Genomic DNA, 22,475 nt, shown 5'->3' with positions numbered 1-22,475 from the left:
ATACGCTAATAACTTCGTATTCATGCAAATATATTATCTCTTCAACAAAAAAAGTCCCAGACATATGAATGCCAGATAAATATTATTTACAATAGTTAGTAACAAAAGCTAATATATGCTTAAAATGAACTCCTCCTGATTTACAGTGCTATTGTTGTGTGCCATAATCATTATTTTAAGACATTAAAAGTTTTAATGGTACTTTTACTTCTGACAACTGAACTAGAACAATGCTATATTGTTTAAATTTTGTTATCTGAACTGTTCTATAGCAACTAGAGAGGATTTTTGTCTAGAAAACTGGCCTAAAAATGATTACAAAACAAAATGTAAGCAGTTTGTAGAATGACTCAGTATCAATTTTTTAAATATATGTGTTTACCTGCTCAGCATATCAGCCATAATGTCCAAGGCCTCTAACTGAACAGACACATCTTCTTGCTTGGCAATTGCACTAGTGAGACGACCAGTGATCTTTTTACAAACATTAGCTGCTAATGCAGAACCTACAAATATGACAGAATACAACGTTTTGTCAGCAAATATCAACATACACTCTCACAAAGAACCTGCAACAAACTATATTAGTTTTTACTTGACAATTTTTCAAAGTAAATATGGCTTTCTGTGCTAATTTATTAGAAGGCTGAAAGATAATTTTGGAAAAAGACATTCTGATTATTTTCTAAGAATCTGTATCTTCAAAAGACACACAATCCTGCAAACTGATGGCACACATATGCACTATAATCTAGTAAGAGCAATTTTTGTTTGAATTTCAAACCATGACTATAATGACTACAAAGTTATTCAGAAGAACTGTATAAGAAAAGCAACCTATAATAAAATGCTGCACTGCAGAATGTTCCTGATAGGTTAATCTACTTCATTTCCCGTCTTTTCCTCTTCAGGAAGTCACCATTCTGCATTAGCTGAGCACAGTCATTGGCTATTTGGTTGTTATTGGTATTGTAATTAAATGCCTACAAACACTGTCCTAGCAAGCAAATACCTCCTCTCTAGGAACTTGGAAAGTGCCATTGTATAGTGCAATGTAAGTAAGAGCATCCACTTTCAAAATATAAACAGAAAGAATTATATTTATGGTACCAACTTCAACTTTAAGAAGTTTCTCAGACATCAGGAGGAAAGTACATTTATGTATTAAACTAACCACATTACGTCTACTGCATCCTAAAATGAAAGGCCAATAACATTAACATTACAATCAGGATAGAAATGCTGCTGTTATAGATTTCTTCAGACCTGGAGTCAAGCTGTTCAATTAACTTATTTCCATTAATTTCGGGCATTTTTAAAGTATTCTCACAAATAGGGCAGTTATGTACATAAATTTTAATGGGCAATGAACTGGCAATTCCTATTTCAATTACATGGGGTAATACAGCTCTGTGCAAATCACCAACGACCTCAATAAGAGGCAAATGACAACAAAATTGTGCATGCTTTAAAGTTGAAAATAATTTTGAAGAAAAAAAATGTTAATCAGATGAGCAGCTATAGCATTAACATAGCAGATAAACAAGAGAACAGGGACGAAATGAAGCCAAAAAGCTAAAAACTTAGAGAATAAAGCCTTCATACACTTATTTGAATGTATTTGGTTCAGAGGGAGATGGAATACAAAATTGCTGGATCAAGGCACCAAAGGCCTATTGAATTACTATAGGCTATTTTCTTCAAGAAACATCATGTTATAGTGCAAGGGCAACTACAGTAGAGTCTCACTTATCCAAGCTAAACGGGCCAGCAGAAGCTTGGATAAGCAAATATCTTGGATAATAAGGAGGGATTAAGGAAAAGCCTATTAAACATCAAATTAGGTTATGATTTTACAAATTAAGCACCAAAACATCATGTTGTACAACAAATTTGACAGAAAAAGTAGTTCAAGACGCAGTAATGTTATGTTGTAATAATTACTGTATTTACAAATTAAGCACCAAAACTTCATGTTATACAACAAATTTGACAGAAAAAGTAGTTCAATACACAGTAATGTTATGTTGTAATTACAGTATTTACGAATTTAGCACCAAAATATCATGATACATTGAAAACATTGACTACAAAAATGGCTTGGATTATCCAGAGGTTTGTATATCCCAAACTACAGGTAGAAAAGTAACCTGGGAGGAGTGGGGGAGCACAACCTGCATGCTTCCACCATCAATTCTGGACCATGCTATACAACAAACTGGTACTATCATACAATACTATAAATTGAGCAAAATGTGGATCAGGTTTAGCTCCTGTAATCTTCTTGCTTGCTTTCTCCTCAAACAGCTAGAAGTTACATCAGAAAATAAGAGCACTTAGCATCAATGATTAGCATTCTCCCATATCATTATGTTTGAATGATCAGGAAGCATTTTAAATTTCAGTAAAATAATCCTCAGTATTCCTTAAAACTATATTTCAACTTATGTTCATTAGCCAAATCAAACAGGAAAGCAGTAACACAAAGAAAAAGAAGATTTACCACTGGAAGCAGGAGGAAGTTCTCCAATGACTGTTTTAAGGCCAATGCTTGAAATATCACGCAGCTGCTCTTTATCAGAAAGCATATTAGTACAAAGGGTATCTACAATCGTCTCCACTTGGTATTCTTTCACTTTACTCACTAATGGCCCGAGGCTGTAAGAAAACCCAAAAAAATATTAACTGGGGCTTAAGGACTGACAAAAATCACACCCAAACATTTACTTATTTGTACTGACAATTAAAATGAGAGCTACACATTAACAGAGATATAAGCTTCTTTGTACCAAATTAAATAAAAAGATTTCAGGTCTAACTGTGTTTGATTGCAGTATCTATTTTCTGATGTTATCTGAACTGAACATACATACAATTAATTTTGGAGAACTGACAATTTTAAAACCATATACATGTTCATAAAAACATTCAGCAGCTAAAAATTAAAAGCATATCAAGTTAGAAGCTTTTTACAACAAGGGATACAGATGCTGCGCAAACTATCACTATTTGTTGGAGAAACAGTTGTGTTATTGTGTGAACTCATACTCTTTTAGAAATAGGTTAAGCTGAATTTATGCTGCAATAACTTGATATTTTAGAAGCGAAAAATGAAAGATCTGTAAACATTGGTTGTCCCACTGTGGAATTTAATCTGCAAGAGCTCTCACTGTTTATGTGAACAAACTCCATGCCTAAAATCCTTTCTGAAGAAATTTTCCTCACGATTTACAAAATTCTGAAAAATGTTCATGAATACAGGCAAAACATATAAGCAGGAATTATCTCAACAAGAAGAACTAACAGTGAAGCAGTGAAACTACGGCAACTATGGCCCTCCATAGTTTCTGGACCTCAACTCCCATCAGCTGTAGCCTAATAATTTCTGAAAGGTCAGAACTGCCTGCTTTAGCTAGACTAGGATATCACTGTGCATACTGACCCTTTTAAGAATTAAATTTGAATATGTCATATAGCTTTTGGAAAACAGCAGTAGGAGTGGGGGGAGGAAGTGATAATTGCAATGGCACTATAAGTAACACTTGCTAGTATTACACAGAAGGTAGCATGGGAAACACCCCTTCTGAATGTCTTTTACCTCTATGATGAGACAATTATAACTGAAACACAAGATAGTGCCAGGAGTTGACACTCACAATTCAGATGGTTCTCAATGAGCTACTGGAATACAGCAAAGGAGAACTATGAGTAGTGATGTGTGTTATGACAGAACTGGAATCAAACTGAAAGGACATTCAGCTCTTGATGTGCTCAGCCATGAAAGGAAAATCTGAAGTGACACAACCCAAATTACAAGACGCTGGAATATGAGAAGCATGAATCAAGAGAATCTAGACACAATAAAACAAGAAATGGAAAGTAAAAATATTTGCATACTTGGTGGAGGAGGTGAGATGAAGTGGACAAAAGTGAGGCATTTTGAATGAAATAATTATGTTGTTTTATGCAGGAAATGAAAATATAAGAAGAAACGGAACAGCATTAATAATGAGGGAAGATGTGGAAAAAGCAGTCCAGGGTTACAATACAAAGTATGACTGAATCATATCAATAAAACTTCCGGGAATACCCATTAACATAACCTTAAATCAAGTTTATGCTCCAGTTACAGAGGTAGAAGAAAATGAAACCAAACAATTATATGCTGGATTCCAGGAGCAAAGTGATCACAACCCAAAAAAGAACTTCTTGCTAATTATAAATGGTTGGAATGCAAAAGCAAGAAACTAGAGAAGAACTAGATCATAGGAAAATTTGGCTTAGCATCAAGAAATGAAGTGGGAAAGTGAGCGAATTTTCTGAGACCCAACAGTTTGTTCAATACAAAAACATTCCTCAAGCAACAAAAGAGGTGACTGTATACAAGGATATCACCCACTGGCCAATAAAGAAATTTGACTACATTATGAGAAGCAAAAGATGGGATAAGCTCCATCCCCCCTGCAAAAACAAAATCAGGAGCAGACTGTGGCACAGAGCATGAACTGTTAATAAAAAAAATAGAATAAAGCTAAACAAACTATTGTGCCATTAAACAACTTGGAGAATGTCTCTCTAAAATTGGAATATAATTTGAAAAATGCAAGAAAAGCGGTACTCAAATTCTACAACTAAGATTATTACCATATATGGAGTGAGAAATGCCAGATGTCCCAAAATAGATTTGGGAAGGTAAGAGGTTCTAGAGATCATGTTGCAAGCATATGTTGGATAATTGAATGCAGCACAGAATTTAAGAAGAAAATCAGCTTGGATTTTATAAATTATACAAAAAAGCCTTTGTGCAGATCATGAAAAACTATGGATTCTTCTTAAAGTAATGGATGTGCCACAACACTTGATAGTAGGGTTGTGCATTTGGGGTAAACCCGATCCGTTTCGTGTCCTAGCTTTCAGTGGGGGCTCTGATCCATTTTTTTGGTGCCTCCCGAAATCAGGAGGGCAGATATCTGTTTTTGCTCTCCGGTGCCAAAAGATCCATTTTCTATCGGCCCATTATTTTGGGGGGGGGGGGGGCCTTCCCACCCAGGCTCCCCTTCCCTGTGCGTACTTTAAGTAGGCTTCTTCTTATTTGCTTTTTCTACTCTAGAAGTGGTGCTCGGCTGCAGGCCCTGGCAGGCATTCCTGCATGCCACACACACTCTCTCCTTGGAAAGACTGTGTGTGTGGCCTTAAGCCAAATGCCTCTTACTGCATGGCACGCATACACTCTTTCCAAAGACATGCAGGTGCAGCTGCATCCGGTCGGGGCCTGCAGCCAAGTGCCTCTTACTCTGTGATGCCAAAGCAGGCCAGGTGCCAGGATCCGGTCCTGTTTGCATTTGTTTCGAGCTGATTTCAGTAGCGGGAGGGACCTTCCTGTTCTGTGCTCCCGAAAAAATGAAAGAAACGAATTCAGCACACTCTACTTGTTAGTCCTCATGTATAATCTATATTCAGGACAAAAGGCTTAGACAGGATGCCAAAAAATAGAATTTGCATTAAGGTTAATCAAAGTTTCATTTTGTCACCCTAGCTGTTAACTTGTATGCCAAACATATCATACATGAAGAAGTATTCAATCAAGAGAAATGAGCCACAGAAATTGGAGAAAAAACAATGATTTGAGATATGCAAATGACACCATACTATTAGAAGGAAACAGGAAAGACTTGGAATGATTACTGAAGGAAATCAAGAAAGAAAGTGAAAAGGTGGGTTTATGTCTGAACATAAAGAAAACAGAAAAAAATAACCGAAATGTTTTACATGACTTTGAAGCAGACATTGCAACAGTTCAAGATTTCCAATGCTTTGGCTTAGTCACTAATCAAAATAGAAACTTCAGTCAAGAAATCAGAAGAAGGCTAGGTCTTGGAAGAGCAACTATGAATGAACCAGACAAAATGCTGAAGTGTAAACATTCATCACTGAATACTAAAGTTTACATTATCCATACCATTGTATTTCCATTGTTTAAGTATGACTGTGAAATCTGGACAGTGAAGAAAGCTGATAGGAAGTCATCTAACTGAAATGTAGTACTGGAGAAGTGTTCTACGGATACCATGGATAGCTACAGAGACAAATGAGTACTAGAGCAAACCAAGCCTGGACTCTCCCTAGTAGTCAAAACAACTATACAAAGACTGTCATACTTGAGCATATCATGAGAAGACATAACACATTAGAAATGACATTAATGCTTGGCAGGTTAGAAGGTAATAGGAATTCCAGATGTACAGACTCAGTCAAAGAAGCCTTGGCTCTGAATCTGCAAAACTTGGTTGTCTCTTATTCAAGGATTTGCTACCTGGTGGTGGTTAATAAAAAACTACAGTTGGGTGTCTGCTTTACGTAGTAAGCGTATTACATAAAATTAAAACCAATAAGGTACATGAACCTAGGGCTAAATCTAACTACACTGCTCTTCATAATGGGAATTATTTCTTCTTCCCATTCAAAAAATAATTCTAAAGATTTTCCACAGCTTTCAAAATTGCAGTGCATGGGAGTCAGGGCCGAGAAGCCAACTACTGTATCCTAACAGTAGAAAGCTCTCAAGTACACAACCAAAAAACAGTATTTTGCGTAATAAACATGTAAGTATGCATGAAAACAAATCCCTGGGGCTGTTTCTCCACTATTTATGAATCTAATGTTTTTAAGAATCAGATCAGCAAAAATGCCAAGAAAAGTGTTCTGCTTTTTATGTACAAAAGTAAAAAAAGGATAGTTTTGAATAATCATATGTTTAAAAATTGGATACAACTTTTTTACTGAAGAAAGGACTTTTATGCAACTTAAATGTTTTTCAAATATTGCACTGATTACATTCAAAGATTATGTTCCTGCCACTATCACAACCAATGGCAGTAAAAAGGCAGTAAAAACTTTACATATAATCATATGGGTGGGCAGCAATACATATGGACAGCACACACAAACAAGTCTATAATAATATGTACCCTGAAAAAAATAATCTGATCTAGCATTCAAACAAGAACCATGTTCAGGTGAACACTGGTGATCTTCAAAGATATGGGGAAGGCTGGAACACAAATTTCTAAATGTTTTTTGCTAGTCCTTGGATATGCATTAGGGAAATATGACTTATAAAACTGTTTATTATGTAGAAAGAGGAAATATGTGATGATTTTTATCTCTAGGGGTTATTTAAGTTAATGAAGCAGGTTTAGAACAGAGCTACTCAGAGTGCTGGTACATGGTCCTGTGTCAGTCTGTACCAATACTGTAATAATGCCTTGTGCATGGAGGTGGAATTTGTTGTTTTAATATCACATACCATATTTTTAAGCAGCACTGGATTAAAACAAGCATCAAGTAGCATACAAAAGAATTCAACTCAAAATATTTTCTATTTTCTCATATATATATATGACATCAGGGTATAAGAAATAAAATTTAATAAGATTTATACATACCATTTGACAGCTAAATTTTGTACTTCACCATTTTTATCTTCCAACAACTTCAAAATCATTTTCACAACCTTCCTTTCACTGTCATCATCTAGCTTGATAGAATCTTTCTGTAGCTCAGTCATCAAGTCATTTGTTGCCATGAACCTATGAAAGAAAGTATTTGATTTGATGGTACAGCAATACATATATATGGACACAAATATGTAGGCCTCAGTGCATTATTTAAAAAATATGCAACAGTAACCTTAATAACACTAAGTAGATCTGGGTAGTGCTTAAATAGAAGTATTTGTGAACACTGACCAAAATACAATTACTAGCCCTAATTAAAGCATGCAAATTGAATCATGTTTTTGTAAGTGTTAAGTTACAATTCAGTAACTAATTCAATGGGTCTACTTTAGCTGCAACCAGCATTTGTATTTATTTATTTATGTTCTGCCTTTCTTGAATTTAGAACTCAAGACGGAATTATTTTCTCTTTCCTTACTAGCGTATTTGACCCTTTAAAATTAGGGTGCATTTTTTTCTGTTCTATTTTGTAGTAAGACATTCGGTAAATATTAAAAAGGATCAATATTACAGTACTGTACTGTTTGATTTCTCTATAGTGTGCGAGATGAAGCACACCTGTAGGGAATATTCCTGAAGTGCCTACTCCTGCTCCACCTGAACTGTTCTATTCCCAATCACATGGTTTTTATTCCACTTCCAACTGCTCTGTAAAACGAATGCCTACTCTTGCTAAACTGGTTTTGTTTGATTATACCTGAATGTATTTGAATATATCCATTACATTTTTTTAGCATTTATTATGACTAGCTCTCAGAATCTTGGATGAAGAGTGGAAAATAAACCAATTATTAAATAAATGCATAAATAACAGCAAAAGGCAAAGCTAGTTTGACACTTAGGTAGTATGACAAGTGGCACATTACAAGGCTGAATGGGTCTGGAGAAATTATCACCTATTTGTTTTAAACACAGAATGCGAAGCAAGGACTTGAATCCACATTTGAAGTATGAATACCTAGTATTACATACTAGTTATTAAAGGGTAATTTGCATTGTAAAAGACAATTAAACCAGATTAAAGAACCTTCAACACACACATATGTACATATGTATCCTGACTGTGACTAATCTACTAAAACCTTACAGTACCACAACCCTATCCAAATATTCAAACCTCCACAGCTTGAAAATACAAATTACAAACATAAAAACTTGGAAGGAAAACCTTGATTTTGCCATTTTGTATAAAGAACACAATTTTACTATGCCATTGTATATAATGGAAATTGAGCAGCCACAGATTTTGATATTCATTGGAGGTCCTGCAACCAAACCTCAGTGGATAGCAAGGACCTATTGTATTCCGAATTGGGGGAAATAAATTATTACTGTTGAAACTAATACTCAATAAAATGGTATCATTTTAAACAACTACACAGTACCCTTACCTCTGGGATAATGGCAAAGTTGTAACCTTGACAGTTACAACTTTCAATAACAGCTGAGGAGTATAGTAAAGTGGGGGTTCTCTATTATTCCACATTTGAAATGTGTTTATATAGTATTAAAAAGATATTGAAAGTAACTTTTCTCCAGTAACGTAACCATTACAACCAAAAGCTGTATTTCCCACAGCTATGGTTGATCAATGGTGCATTAAAAGCATATTATGAATTATATAGTACATTACTGTATCTTCAGCATATCTAGTGCAGTGCATTAGTAGCTACTTCTTTCATTTACATACTCTTCTGATGCCTGTTCTACTAAAAATGCAGTAATACATCAATGACACCTACTACAGAACATTGCTCCTAAACTGTGGGTCCCGATCCCAAATGAGATCCCTTAGCTCAATGTTGGGGGGCAGTGTCGCAAAAATTGGCAATAGTGGACTCTGCAAGAAATGCTTCAGATATACTCCACAAAAAGGAAAATCAACCTTTTTAGTAAGCCTTGCAAATGCTTGTTTATTATCAGTACATGTTTGGTTTTCATATCTATTTTATATAATAATAAATTTTATTACCTGCCTCTGATGGCTTGAGGCGGGATACAATAAAGTCAAAAACATATGAACATAAAATATATACAATAAATTACATAGATAAAACCATAAAAATATAAAAAAACTTGTACCAAACTCAGACACAAAATTGATATATAATAGAAATAGAATATAAATTAAAACTCTAAATTGAAAGTTGACTGAGTAAGGCCTGCAGGAAGAGATGGGTCAATTGCATTTTAAAATCCGACAGCTCGTTTAGCCGTTGGAGCACTTCCACAGTCATGGGGCAGCCAGTAAAAAGGTCTTCTGGGTTACAGTCACCACTTGGGTTCTGGCTGTTTGGAGTAATTGTTTGCCAAAGGCCCTAAGTCTCCCAAAGGGAGGATTGTTCAGGAGAAGGCGATCCTGTAGATAACCTGGACTCAAAATATGTAGGGCTTGAAAGGTCAAAATCAACACTTTGCCCATAACCTAATTGGCAACCAGTGGAGTGACTTTAATATGGATGTAATAAGCTCACTCGATATTTCTGTAACCAATTTGGCTGTCATGTTTGGAACTAATTGGAGTTTCTGAACTTGGAACAAAGGTAACCCAATGTACAATGAGAAGTCCAACATTGAGGTTACCAGCATATGCACTATCATTTTTAGGTCCTCAAATTCTAGGAAAGGGTGCAGCGGGAATATCAATCAAAGCTGGTAGCAATCACTCCTGCATAAATATATATAAATATAAAATAATAAAAATAGCCCATATATCTGGGGTTATGTAACAATTTCTTGGAGGGAAAAGGGATCTTGAATGGAAAAAGTATAAGAAAAAGTATACGGCTCGGGCCCTACCTATCTCCGTGATCGCATCTCCTCCTATGAGCCAGTGCGGACCTTGAGATCTTCCGGGGAGGCTCTTCTCGCGCTCCCACCACCGTCTCAAGTGCGGCTGGTGGGGACGAGGGAACGAGCCTTCTCGGCAGTGCCCCCCCCCCCCCCCGGCTCTGGAATGCATTGCCAAAAGAGATCAGGCAATCCCCTACATTATCCAATTTCCATAAGGAACTGAAGACCTGGTGGTGTTGACAGGTTTTTGAGTAATTACATTGGACTACCGCCGATTTCTGGGCCTGAATATATTGCACAAGATTTCCCTAGCCTAAAATGATACATTTTAATATATTGGTTTTATGGTTCCCGTCCCCTTGATCTGGTCATGTAAGTGTGATTTATTGTTATAATTGTATTGTTTTACTTTGTTTAATAATGTGTACTATGTTGTTATATAATGTTTGTGTTTGCTTTTATAACTGTAAACCGCCCTGAGTCCCATCCGGGAGATAGGGCGGTATATAAATATAGTTTTTATTATTATTATTATTATTATTATTATTATTATTATTATTAAGAATCCCTGTTATTAAAAAACCTGTCTCTTCTAGCAGACCTACCCAATCAATTCTAAATGGTGAATTTTAACTTTATATGTTGTTAGTATTTATGTTAAACTTTGTTCTGTACATTTAACATATACATTTTAATAGTATTAAACTTAATATGTGTGTTTTAACCACGTTGTACCCCATCTCAAACCATGAGAGGAGACAGGTTGTTGTTGCTCTTATTTCTCCTGCAATCCAATGAAGTGTCTTTGGTCCAAAACTGCTGCCATAGCTCCACCGGTGGTGCGCTTTCAGACACAATTCAAAAGTGCAGATTATGACAAATGAAGTATTATATAGACTATACCTCCACAGAAGGCTACCTGTGTTTGGTTGGAGATTTGGAAAAGCACTTCGTACTGAAAGTGAGGACATGGAAGAGAATATTTGTAGTGCCTGGTTCTTGGAACTGAGACCTCCTTTCTCAGAGAAGCAAGACTGGTGCTCTCCTAATTGTCCTTCCATAGGCAGGTGCTTGCTTCAGAACATTGTAAAAGATGAGTCCTCATGGGGAAAGGGCCTTAAATAATATACTGTTTATAGCCCCCTCTTTTTCAGTGGGCATGCTCTTGGGTAAAGGTTTCCCCTGACGTTAAGTCCAGTCGTGATCGACTCTGGGGGTTGGTGCTCATCTTCATTTCTAAGCCGAAGAGCCGGTGTTGTCCATAGATATCTCCAGGTCATGTGGCTGGCATGACTGCATGGAGCGCCGTTACCTTCCCGCTGGAGCAGTACCTATTAATCTACTCACATTTTGCATGTTTTCAAAGTGCTAGGTTTGTAGGAGCTGGGGCTAACAGCACGCGCTCATTCTGCTCCCAGGATTTGAACCTGGCACCTTTCGGTCCGCAAGTTCAGCATCTCAGCGCTTTAACACACTGTGCCACCAGGGGCCCTAGGGCATGCTCTTATTTGCCTTTAATTCTATTAATAATTTCATTTTATTTTAAAATTTAATAATGAGGAAGGTAAAGCGCTTACAAATGCCTAGTATATATTTGAGGCATTTTCCACATTATCTAGGTTGTAATGTGGGTTGTGGAGTATTTTACTGCAATTTATTTTACTACCATTAGCTAATTTGAGCACAACATGATAGGAAAAATATAATAAAATAGTAGCTCAAGACTACAGCCACATTATCCTCATGCTACATTTTCCAGTTCCTATACATAGCTTCTCTTTTTAGAGTTAAGTATCACTAAGCATTATTTGATTTCTGCCATGCTTTTCTCTTAATATGGGTTTCAAAGTAGCTCACAATGAGTTAAAAATAGTTAAAACAATAAATAGTACAAATGTAAAACAACAACTGAACAATCACATTAAAAACATTGCATACAGGTTAATAGAACTTGCTTTGGAGGCCATTTAAAATAGAATTTAAAATAAAATTACAGGTCACCTGATTACAAACCCAAATTATTAGGGAACAAACCAAGGTCATGTGGCTGGTGGGACTGCATGGAGCGCCATTACCTTCCCACCAGAGTGGTAACTATTGATCTACCCGAATTTGCATGTTTTCAAACTGCTCGATTGGCAGAAGCTGTGGCTACCAACAGGAGCTCACCCCCGCTCGCCAGATTTGAACTGCCAACTTTTTGGTCAGCAAATTCAGCAGCTCAGTGGTTTAACTCTCTGCACAACCTAGAGCTCATACTGGATAGCAAAGGGAAGGGTTAACACCTCTGTGGCGTTTGTTTTGCTGCCTGTGGCCCTGTTCAGAAGATTTCACCTCACTTTCCGCCCCTGTGATAACTGGATTTTGAAAAATATGGCTTAGTGCTATCACAAGGATTAGTGATAAACCTTCAGTGTAAATAAGTAAAATTTTATTTCTATCCCCATCTCCCCAAGGGAACTCAAGGAAGCTCCCAACATAAAAGGCAAATATTCAATATCATAAAAATACAACAATAAATTAAACAACAACAATAAAAACTTTATTTGTATTCCGCCCTACCTCCCCAAAGGGACTCAGGGCGGATTCCAACAAACAAAAGGCAAAAATTCAATGCCTTGCCAAGACTGTCAATTCAAATACAAGTACAATAACAACCTGACCAAGTCCCAAAATAAACCAACAAATGCAGATAAGCAATACAAAAATTTGACAGTATGACAGTCAGGTGAAAAGCAGTAACAATAATGAAATGTCAATAAAAACAGAGTTAAAAGCCATGTCCAGTGGAGACCCCTTTTCCCATAACTTTTTCAGGAGTCAATGTCTTTCCTGAGGGTTAGATCTCTCACTTCCTGTTATCTCACTCACATTTTTAACTATGAGTCGTTTGTAAGTTGAGGACTGCCTATATTCCAACATCCAAAAAGCTTCTGGTCCCAAGCATTTCAGATATTCAACCAGTACTTCAAAGAACTTGTTCAGGGAAGATTCTGGTAGGGTGGATCTACACTGCAGAATTAATGCAGTTTAATACAATTTTCCTGTCATGGCTCAATGCTATGAAATCATAGGAGTTTTAGTTTGGCATCTTCGCTACCCAAGCATGCTGCTGCTGCCGCCGCCTCACCAAACTACTATTCTCAGGACTCTATAGCATTAAGCCAAGGCAGTTAGAGACGTCAAACTGTGTTCATTCTGTAGTACAGACACACCTTACCAGACTCTTTCCTAAACATGCTACGTATTTGTAGTATAGCTCGAGTACCCCTTATCTGAAATGCCTGGGTCCAGAAGTATTTGGGGATAAGCGTGCTTGCATTTGTGTCCATTATGGGTATCTTGGAAATTGGACCCAAGCCTAAGCTTGGTTCGGGCTCTGCCTTCCTTTGCAACCACATTTTCCCCTATGAACCGGCGCAGACTGTAAGATCTGCCAGGAAGGCCTTTGTCCCGCTCCCGCCACCGTCACAAGCACGGTTGGTGGGGACGAGAGGTCCCTCTCGGTGGTGGCCCCCCGGCTCTGTAACTCTCTCCCCAGAAAAATTAGGCTAGCACCCACTCTGCCCACCTTCAACAGGGACCTCAAAACCTGAATGTGGCAGTGTGCATTTGATAATGGTTAGGTCCCTGTCCATGAATGCCCAGCCCAAATTGATCGCTAGATTGAATTCAGCACTTTACTTTCAGCCCTGGCTAATCTGCTTTTTGAACAAGCCCACACCCAGCCCCCTCTAATTTCTGATCTTGCCCACTTTATTCCTGGTTCTGGTTATTGAGGTTGCTTTGATTAATTTTAATGTTTTTTATACTCTGCTGTTTTTAATTGTTAATTATATTGTTATATACCAACATACCATATGGCCCACTCTTTAAGATCTTCAGGAGAGGCCCTACTCTCACTTTCACCACCATTGCAAATGCGACTGACATCCACGGTGGCTGCCCCTACCCTGTGGAACACTGTCCCAAAAGAAAGTAAAAAAGCTTCCTCCCTTGCTCCTTTTAAGAACCAACTAAAAACTTTCCTGTTTAACCAGACTTTTAGTGAATAAAATTAATCAGGAGTGACAGGAAATATCATACCAAATATCAAAGTGCAATATATAGCTCGCTATGATACCACATGAATGTGATTGTACATTGTAGTTCTCTTAATTTGTTTATTTTATGATGCTTATATTTATTATTGATGTATTCTAATTGCCGTTTATGTGATTTTAACATGTTGTAAGCCGCTTTGGGTTCTGTGAGGGAGAAAAGTGGGATATAAACAAAGATTTATTATTAGTATTACTATTATTGTTTTTCAATGCGTTTTTAGTTGATAAACTCTGTTGTTACTGGGGTTGTTCCCGCTTGTAAGCAGCCCTGAGTCCCTTCAGGGAGATGGTGGCAGGATATAAAAATAAAGTTGTTGTTGTTGTTATTATAATTATAAACACCACATTCATTTATGCATCACACATTTATGCTTATACAGGGTGTCTGCAGGAAATTTTATGAATATTTGAAATAACTTTGAACGGGTAATAGTTTGTAGATGCTGGAATTCAACCTCACACTGCCCAAGTCCCAAATCCTCAATGAGTAACAGTTTACTTATAACGGCTAAAACAGTGGTTGTCAACCTGTGGGTCCCCAGGTGTTTTGGCTTACAACTCCCAGAAATCCCAGCCAGTTTACTTGCTGTTAGGATTTCTGGGAGTTAATATCCTTTATACATAAAGATACATGTACATATACAGATACATATCTGTATCGACATACATACATTATTTAACCTACTGATGGAGCTTCCGGTGGCCTAGGGAATAAAAGCCTTGTGACTTGAAAGTTGGGTTGCTGACCTGAAAGCTGACAGGTTCGAATCCCACCCAGGGAGAACGCGGATGAGCTCCCTCTATCAGGACATGAGAGAAGCCTCCCACAAGGATGGTAAAACATCAAAAACATCCGGGCGTCTCCAGGGCAACGTCCTTGCAGACGGCCAATTCTCTCACTCCAGATGCAACTCCAGTTGCTCCTGACACACACACACATACACAAAACCTACTGATGCCTCGATTAATGTAATTTTATTGGTATCTATTTTTATTTTGAAATTTAACAGTAGCTGCTTCATTTTCCACCCTCAGCTTATACTCGGGTCAATAAGTTATCCCAGTTTTTTGTGGTAAAATTAGGTGCCTCAGCTTATATTTGGGTCAGCTTATATTCTTGTTTTATTGTGGAAATTTGAGCTTGGCCCCATGTTAGCCGCCCCAAGTCCCTGCGGGAAGATGGTGGCAGGGTACAAAAACAAACTTGTTGTTGTTGTTGTTATTAAAGGCCAACACATCTGAGGACCCACAAGTTGAGAACCACTGCTTTACAGCCACATCACAGGGCACCTCGCGCTTTCTGGCTAAAGAGCCGAATGCTCATCTGTTTGTATCCTGTTTGATTTTTGGATGCTCTACTATATTTTAGGGTAGTTTCCCCTAACAGTAGAGGCAGCCCTAGGCGCAGGCAATGAGCGGAGATAGGGATCCAGAAAAGGCCGGGCGTGCTAAAGCTGGGAACCGACTCGCCTTTCTGCCGCGTGGAGGCCGAAGCAGCTTGGGCGGGGCAGAAGGCCTCGAAGGCGGGGAGCGAGGAGAGGCCGCGGCCTGCCCGCGAAAGGGAAAGCACCGAGCTCTGGGAGGGAAGGGCCAGCCGGCCTGCTTCTCACCTGAAGTCCTTGTCACTCGACGTCATTTTCTCCAGCAGGTTGGAGATGTGGTACGAGGCGCTCGCCATGTTGAGTCGGGTCCCGCTGAGGGCCGCGTCTCGCCGGCTCCGCGTCGCCCAGGGCGGAAGGAGGCCAAGGAGGGCTCGGTCAGGCCTTTCGCCTGAGGCGGGGGTGGGACTCGGAGACGGAGGGAAGGAGGGAGGCTCAGCGTCCGCGCCAGAAGGAGGAGGTCACTCTCATCGCAGGCGAAGGAAGGACGCCTCCTTTTGCCGCCGCTCCCCTCACACTCTCTCTCTCTCCTCCCTGGCGAATGGAGGAGGACCCGAGACCGCGCCGTCCGTTGCCTCGCGAGGTCAAAGTTCAAGGAGGCCCTCGCGCGAAGAACGCGCCGACGTCGCTCGCTCCGTCGTCGCCTCCCATTGGCCTGCGCCGCGTTCGCGTGGGCGGCCTGGCTCCCGTGTCGTCACCACGCACGCGGCGTAGAGCGTGCGCGAGGAGGGACGGTTAGTAAGCAGAAGCGTGTGTGTGTGGGGCGGGGGAGGTTAAAAAAAAACTCATTCGAAGGGAGGGAGGGAGGGGTGGGGCCAGGGAACACCTCTGTTCCCGGCATGCAGTGCTTTCGGTAATTACAGTTCCAAAGGGAGGTTTAGGAGGGGACGAGGCCTGCGGGTGACGTCACGACAGGCCTTAGCAGGAGAGGCCTCTAGGGGAGTTTATTTGCGGAATAGAAAGGATATGTATTCTCTGTGTATATGGGTTAGGATACTCGAGAGCCAGCAAAAGCGTTGGACTGAGGGTGTAGAATTGATGCAGTTTGATACCACTTCAATTGCCATGGCTCAGTGCTATGGAACCCTGGGAGTTGTGTTTTGATGAGGCACCTGCACTATTAGACAGAGAAGGCTAAGGGCCTTGCGAAACTCCAACCCTTAGGATTCCACACCATTGAGCTGTGGCAGTTAAAGTGGTTTTCAAACTGCACTAATTCTGTGTAGAATGCATCTCATCACATTAAAACAGTGGATGTGGCTCTTACCGTGTTTCCCCAAAAAAAAGACAGTGTCTTATATTAATTTTTGCTCCCAAAGATGCACTAGGTCTTATTTTCAGGGGATGTCTTATTTTTCCATGAAGAATTCACATTTATTGTTGAACAAAAAAATGAACATTTATTATATACTGTACAGTAGTTGTCATCACAAACCAGCATAACCAGACAAACTGAATCCTATCAAAAATTTCTTGTTATTACCATTATTTCCATGTACAACACTCTATGGTACGGACATTTACTGATCCTGCATGCTCTGGTGTTCTGTTTGACGGGCATGTTTCCAAACGAAAACTTTGCTAGGTCTTACTTTCGGGGGAGGCCTTATATTTAGCAATTCAGTAAAACCTCTACTAGGTCTTATTTTCTGGGGATGTCATATTTTAGGGGAAACAGGGTAATGAGACATGTCACATCATCACAGGATGTCTACGCCCCACAACCCTGGAGAAATTATACTGTTTAGCAGGCATTGCACCACCTGATATCTGCCGGGAAGTAGCAGCCAGCAATGAAAGGACCAAGGCATTGACATCTACGGCCCATCCCCTGTCCGGGTATCAGCCAGCACACCAATGCCTTAAATCAAGAAAGTTTTCTAAGATCTACAGAGATACTTACAGGAACACCTCAGCGAGTGAAAGTCCAAAAGTGGCAGGCTAAAACCCAGAACCTCAAGGCCATGGCTGATGCCAAATGAGAGTCTCCCTCCTGGGCACACAGAAGACTGGGCGACTTGGAAGGCTCTGAACAGACTGCACTCTGGCACCATGAGATGCAGAGCCACCTTAAGAAATTGGGCTACAAAGTGGAGTCCGCGATATGCGAATGTGGAGAAGAGCAAACCACAGACCACCTATTACAATGCAAACTGAGCCCTGTGACATACACAATGGAGAACCTTCTTACAGCAACACCAGAGGCACTCCAAGTGGACATTTAGTATAATGCCAAGTTCTTGCATTTTTTAACTTTGTGTTTTCAAATACAGTAGAGTCTGACAGTGTTTTCAATACATCATGATATTTTGGTGCTAAATTCGTAAATACAGTAATTACTACATAGCATTACTGTGTACTGAACTACTTTTTCTGTCAAATTTGTTGTATAACATGATGTTTTGGTGCTTAATTTGTAAAATCATAACCTAATTTAATGTTTAATAGGCTTTTCCTTAATCTCTCCTTATTATCCAACATATTCGCTTATCCAAGGTTCTGCCGGCCCGTTTGTGTTGGATAAGCGAGACTCTACTGTACTGTACATTACAACTTGTACCCTTGGTTCGCTTCTGACACGATAAAATAAACTGTGTAGATGCACCCAATAACTCGGAATTGACTGCATTAGACCTGTTCGTGAAGGGGCAAGGATGTAAAAGATATAAAAATACTTCTCTTAATCCAAAGTCAAAAGCAGGAGGCCCCTTTTCTGTGAAGAGGGCGAGGAAAAACACCACAAAAGTTGGATCTTTTGCCAAACTGCAAAAGAACTATTTATTGCGTGGCCATAGCAATGAGACAAAAACATGCATACATGCAATCAAAGGATTTGTCTGCATTTCCAAAATGGTTGCAAGGTTTTTATCACCTCCACAGAAATTAGCAAGCATATCCTTATTGGCTTACAAAGATCATTTACCCCATTTGTCTAATGTTGTCTACGTCACAAGCATCTTAACCATCATGCAGTCCCATTGGTTTTCTATGCTGTAACAACATGTAATTCTTTAGACAATGGTGCTTTCATGTTATTGACCCTGACTTGTTGCAAGTATATGCTCGAAATCGTATGGGAACCGGTTCTGACTTGATGTATTGTTATTATTTGAAAGTAACTTATTTTCTCTGGAACAACTCTTTTCCCAAACATCAGCATTTTCTCTCAAGCGTGGGCCTTCCTCAAACATAGGCCTTTTGCAACTTAGGTCAATCAAAACATATGGGACTTATAGCCATTACAAGTATCTTTGAAAATTCTTTTTAAATCCACGTCTCCCTCATTAGGATCACAACTTAATGGGATAGCAAAATGTGACAGAATGAAAAATCAAAATGCATAGTCCTCGCACTGCCTTGCCAGAGAAAGAAGATATGTGCCACGCAGGTGAACAATAAAGAACAAGTGGTTTATTCTTAAACCCAGAACAACATATGTACAATGTGCTCAGTTGCACCAACTCACATAATGACCTTTTATGAGAGATTTAAAATAAGTCTGTCCTTTTTCAATGTGGATAATGCCTTCCAACATCTCATGAAGCAAGAGCAGACTTCAAACTCTCTCTCTCTGCTTCTTTCTTCCAACTGTCTCTGCCCCTGCTTAGCCCATGCCTGAACAAAATTGCTACAGTATCAAAAAACCCCAGGCTTAACAGCTCTCCAGACATGCCTTAACCCAGACATGGGCAAACTTCGGTTTGGGAATAAAATATAACATGGGTTCATGTTGAATTCACTGGTAGCTCTGTTTTTTTTAAAATCAGATTTAAGTTTTCTATTAACACCTCTTATCATTGTGTATTTTGAAAATAAATGTACATTGACTAGATTATCTCTATCTGAAATTGAGTAGGGTCACTCTCCTTCCATTCATGCATCTGGGTTTGTCAGGTATTTGTTATCCCATGCGTGTGTGTGTGTGTGTGTGTGTGTGTGTATATATATATATATATATATATATATATACACACACACATATACATACCTGTGCATGTGTGTAAATTCCTGATTCTGTAGGTTTGTTCTTAAGTTGAATTTTTACGTAAGTTAGAACATATACATTTTTAGTGTAACTCCAGCCAAAAACTTATTTTTAAAATTTGGGATAGCATAGGGAAGGGTAAATACCCATATGGTGTTTGTTTTGCTGTCTATGTTCCTGTTTTGAAGGTTTGACCTCGCTTTCTGTCTCTGATACTTGGATTTTGAAAAACATGGCTTGTTGTGGAAACTGAGATTGGTGATAAATCTTCAGTGGAGACTTTTTCCTCACGATAACTCTTTCAGAGGTGAATTTTCCTTCCTAGGATTAATTTCTCTCACTTCCTGTTGTCTCACTCCTGTTCTTAACTATGAGTGTTAATTATTTTATTTATTTATTTACTATATTTATACCCTGCTCTTCTCACCCCGAAGGGGACTCAGAGCGGCTTACAGGTTATGACAAAATGTAATGCCATGTTGTACATAGACACACAAATATAACATTTTGAATTGTAAAACAGATTGCAACATATAGATGCAATAAAACAAATCATCCTGTCTCCCTGATAATCTGACAGGGAAAATGCTTCACCCTGGGCTGTGTGTATTTTAAAGATAGTAGTTCTGGTGAGAATAGGGGAGGGTAGACCTGAGCCAAAGTCAGAGCCAGTCCGTGTTAGACTTCATATTAATTCACATAATCCATCAGGTCATATCAACTCATATCCTAGAATTTTTGTAACTCTGGAGCAAACAACAATTTATTTTCAGGATATTTGAAGTAAGATACTTTAATATAGTGGATGGAATGTAAATATTCATATTTGAGAAAAGGGTTCATATATAGACAATCTTTCACTCAATATATCTCGTACACGTCATTGATTCAGTTCAGAGGTTACAAAAGGGGTTGTTTAGTACCAATTAAGCCAACAGTCCTATAGCCACTTGAAAGTAAACCCTATATCTAAGTAGACATTGTGCTAAGTCAGGATAAGTGAATATACAAAACACTCCAAGCCCCAAAGTCATAGGCAACATAGTTAATGATGAGGCATTGAATTCTTGTGAGTTGAATTCCAGCAATTCTTAGAGGACTATGCTTTACTCACCCTATGCTAAATTATTGTTTCAGAAACATGCAGTCTTTACAATTTCTTATAATGAAAGCCCTTTAAAATCTTTTTAATCTGATCTGGTCCTGAATTGCTTTTGGTGATAGTGTAATTTCTTTAAATTTAAGGTTGCATTTAAGGTGACTGATTGGAATTGTATAATAAGTTCCTGAAATACAGGAAAACACTTATGAATACACCTGTATATCATTGTATTTACGTGTCTCCTGTTGTTCAAAGCTTTTTGCCCATGGCTTTGCATTTCTTGTGAAACCTGTAAACTTTTATCACTGACCACAGTGCTCCGTAAGTTTATTTCCCCTCCAGTCAGATATAGTACCTTCTCCATAATCCTCTATATCAGTGGTTCCCAACCTTTGGCCCTCCAGGTGTTTTGGAGTTCATCTCCCAGAAATCTCACCCAACTTATCATCTGTTAGGACACCTGAAGGACCAAAGGAACCACTGCTCTATATCCTTAACAGAGTTTTCTTATTCTTACCATTATTGTACACCTGAAAATACTTACTTGCAACACAATTACCATTCAATTCCAAGCTTAGTAGGTGAATAATCATAGGTGGGAATGATCAGTTCAGAAGAGTGCACCCAGAAACCACAAGTTACAGGGTGATTTACCCACATTTTATTTAATTGACTTACACTTTGACAAGATAACAAAAGGAATTAAAACAATGAACGAACTATTGGACAGATCGGAATGAATGTTTGCTTGTTTACAATCAATTCTGCTTGGTATGTATTGATTCATCTCTGTCTAGCTTTGTGTGATGTTCAGTATAGACTCCTTTCACCAGCTAAATAGAAATGAGACTGTCATTAATTCTGGAGAGTACTAACTGAATAGGTACTAAGATTGGCAGTGAAATAAGGAACTCTTCCTGCATCTTTATGGGCAGTAAAAAAGGCAACACCTGTTGAAATTCCCTACGTCCTGGGATCAGTCTTGATGGCAGTGTTACCCTGTTTTCCTGAAAATACGGCAGTGTCTTATATTAATTTTTGCTCTCAAAGATGCGCTAGGTCTTATTTTCAGGGGATGCCTTATTTTTCCATGAAGAATTCACATTTATTGTAGAACAAAAAAAAAGAACATTTATTCTATACTGTGCAGTAGTTGTCATCACAAACCAGCATAACAAAACTGAATCCTATCAAGAATTTCTTGTTACTACCATTATTTCCATGTATAACAATCTATGGTACGTACATTTGCTGATCCTGCATGCTCTGGTGTTCTGTTCAGAAACTTTGCTAGGTCTTATTTTCAGGGGAGGCCTTATATTTAGCAATTCAGCAAAACCTCTACTAGGCCTTATTTTCAGGGGATGTTTTATTTTCGGGAAAACAGGATAGGTAGATCAGGACTAGCAACATTGAGAAAATAATGTGAAAAGGGCTGTGGTTCAGATTCCCTTTGTTCATGAGCAAGGATGGCAGAGCATGTCCCCTTAGGACCCAGCATTTTAAATAGCCAAATAAAGAGGTAAGGCTTTGAAGATGGATGACCTGATGGAAAGAATCTTATTAGGCAAGGGGAAACAATATATTGAAACATAG

The 22,475-nt window shown here is 38.7% G+C and overlaps 1 protein-coding gene and 1 long non-coding RNA gene across 2 annotated transcripts in view; one reads left to right on the top strand and one right to left on the bottom strand.

Annotated features, from left to right (window-relative positions):
• cand1 (cullin associated and neddylation dissociated 1) overlaps positions 1-16,475 on the bottom strand; it is a 33,068-nt gene extending 16,593 nt beyond the window's left edge. Inside the window, exons 1-4 of the mRNA XM_003224631.4 lie at positions 16,024-16,475; positions 7,446-7,589; positions 2,504-2,658; positions 383-506 (exon numbers count right to left, since the gene is read on the bottom strand). Of these exons, the coding sequence (XP_003224679.1) occupies positions 383-506; positions 2,504-2,658; positions 7,446-7,589; positions 16,024-16,091 (491 nt within the window). The 5' untranslated portion in view covers positions 16,092-16,475. The remainder of the gene's footprint in view (positions 1-382; positions 507-2,503; positions 2,659-7,445; positions 7,590-16,023) is intronic.
• LOC134299527 (uncharacterized) lies at positions 16,472-21,953 on the top strand. The gene is made up of 2 exons (XR_010006745.1): positions 16,472-16,526; positions 17,499-21,953. It is a non-coding gene; the product is annotated as an uncharacterized LOC134299527 (long non-coding RNA).
• Positions 21,954-22,475: the final 522 nt, after the last annotated feature.

This window comes from Anolis carolinensis, chromosome 5, assembly GCF_035594765.1.
Source record: "Anolis carolinensis isolate JA03-04 chromosome 5, rAnoCar3.1.pri, whole genome shotgun sequence".
Classification (NCBI taxonomy): domain Eukaryota; kingdom Metazoa; phylum Chordata; class Lepidosauria; order Squamata; family Dactyloidae; genus Anolis; species Anolis carolinensis.
This window is presented reverse-complemented; position numbering and strand designations above follow the sequence as displayed.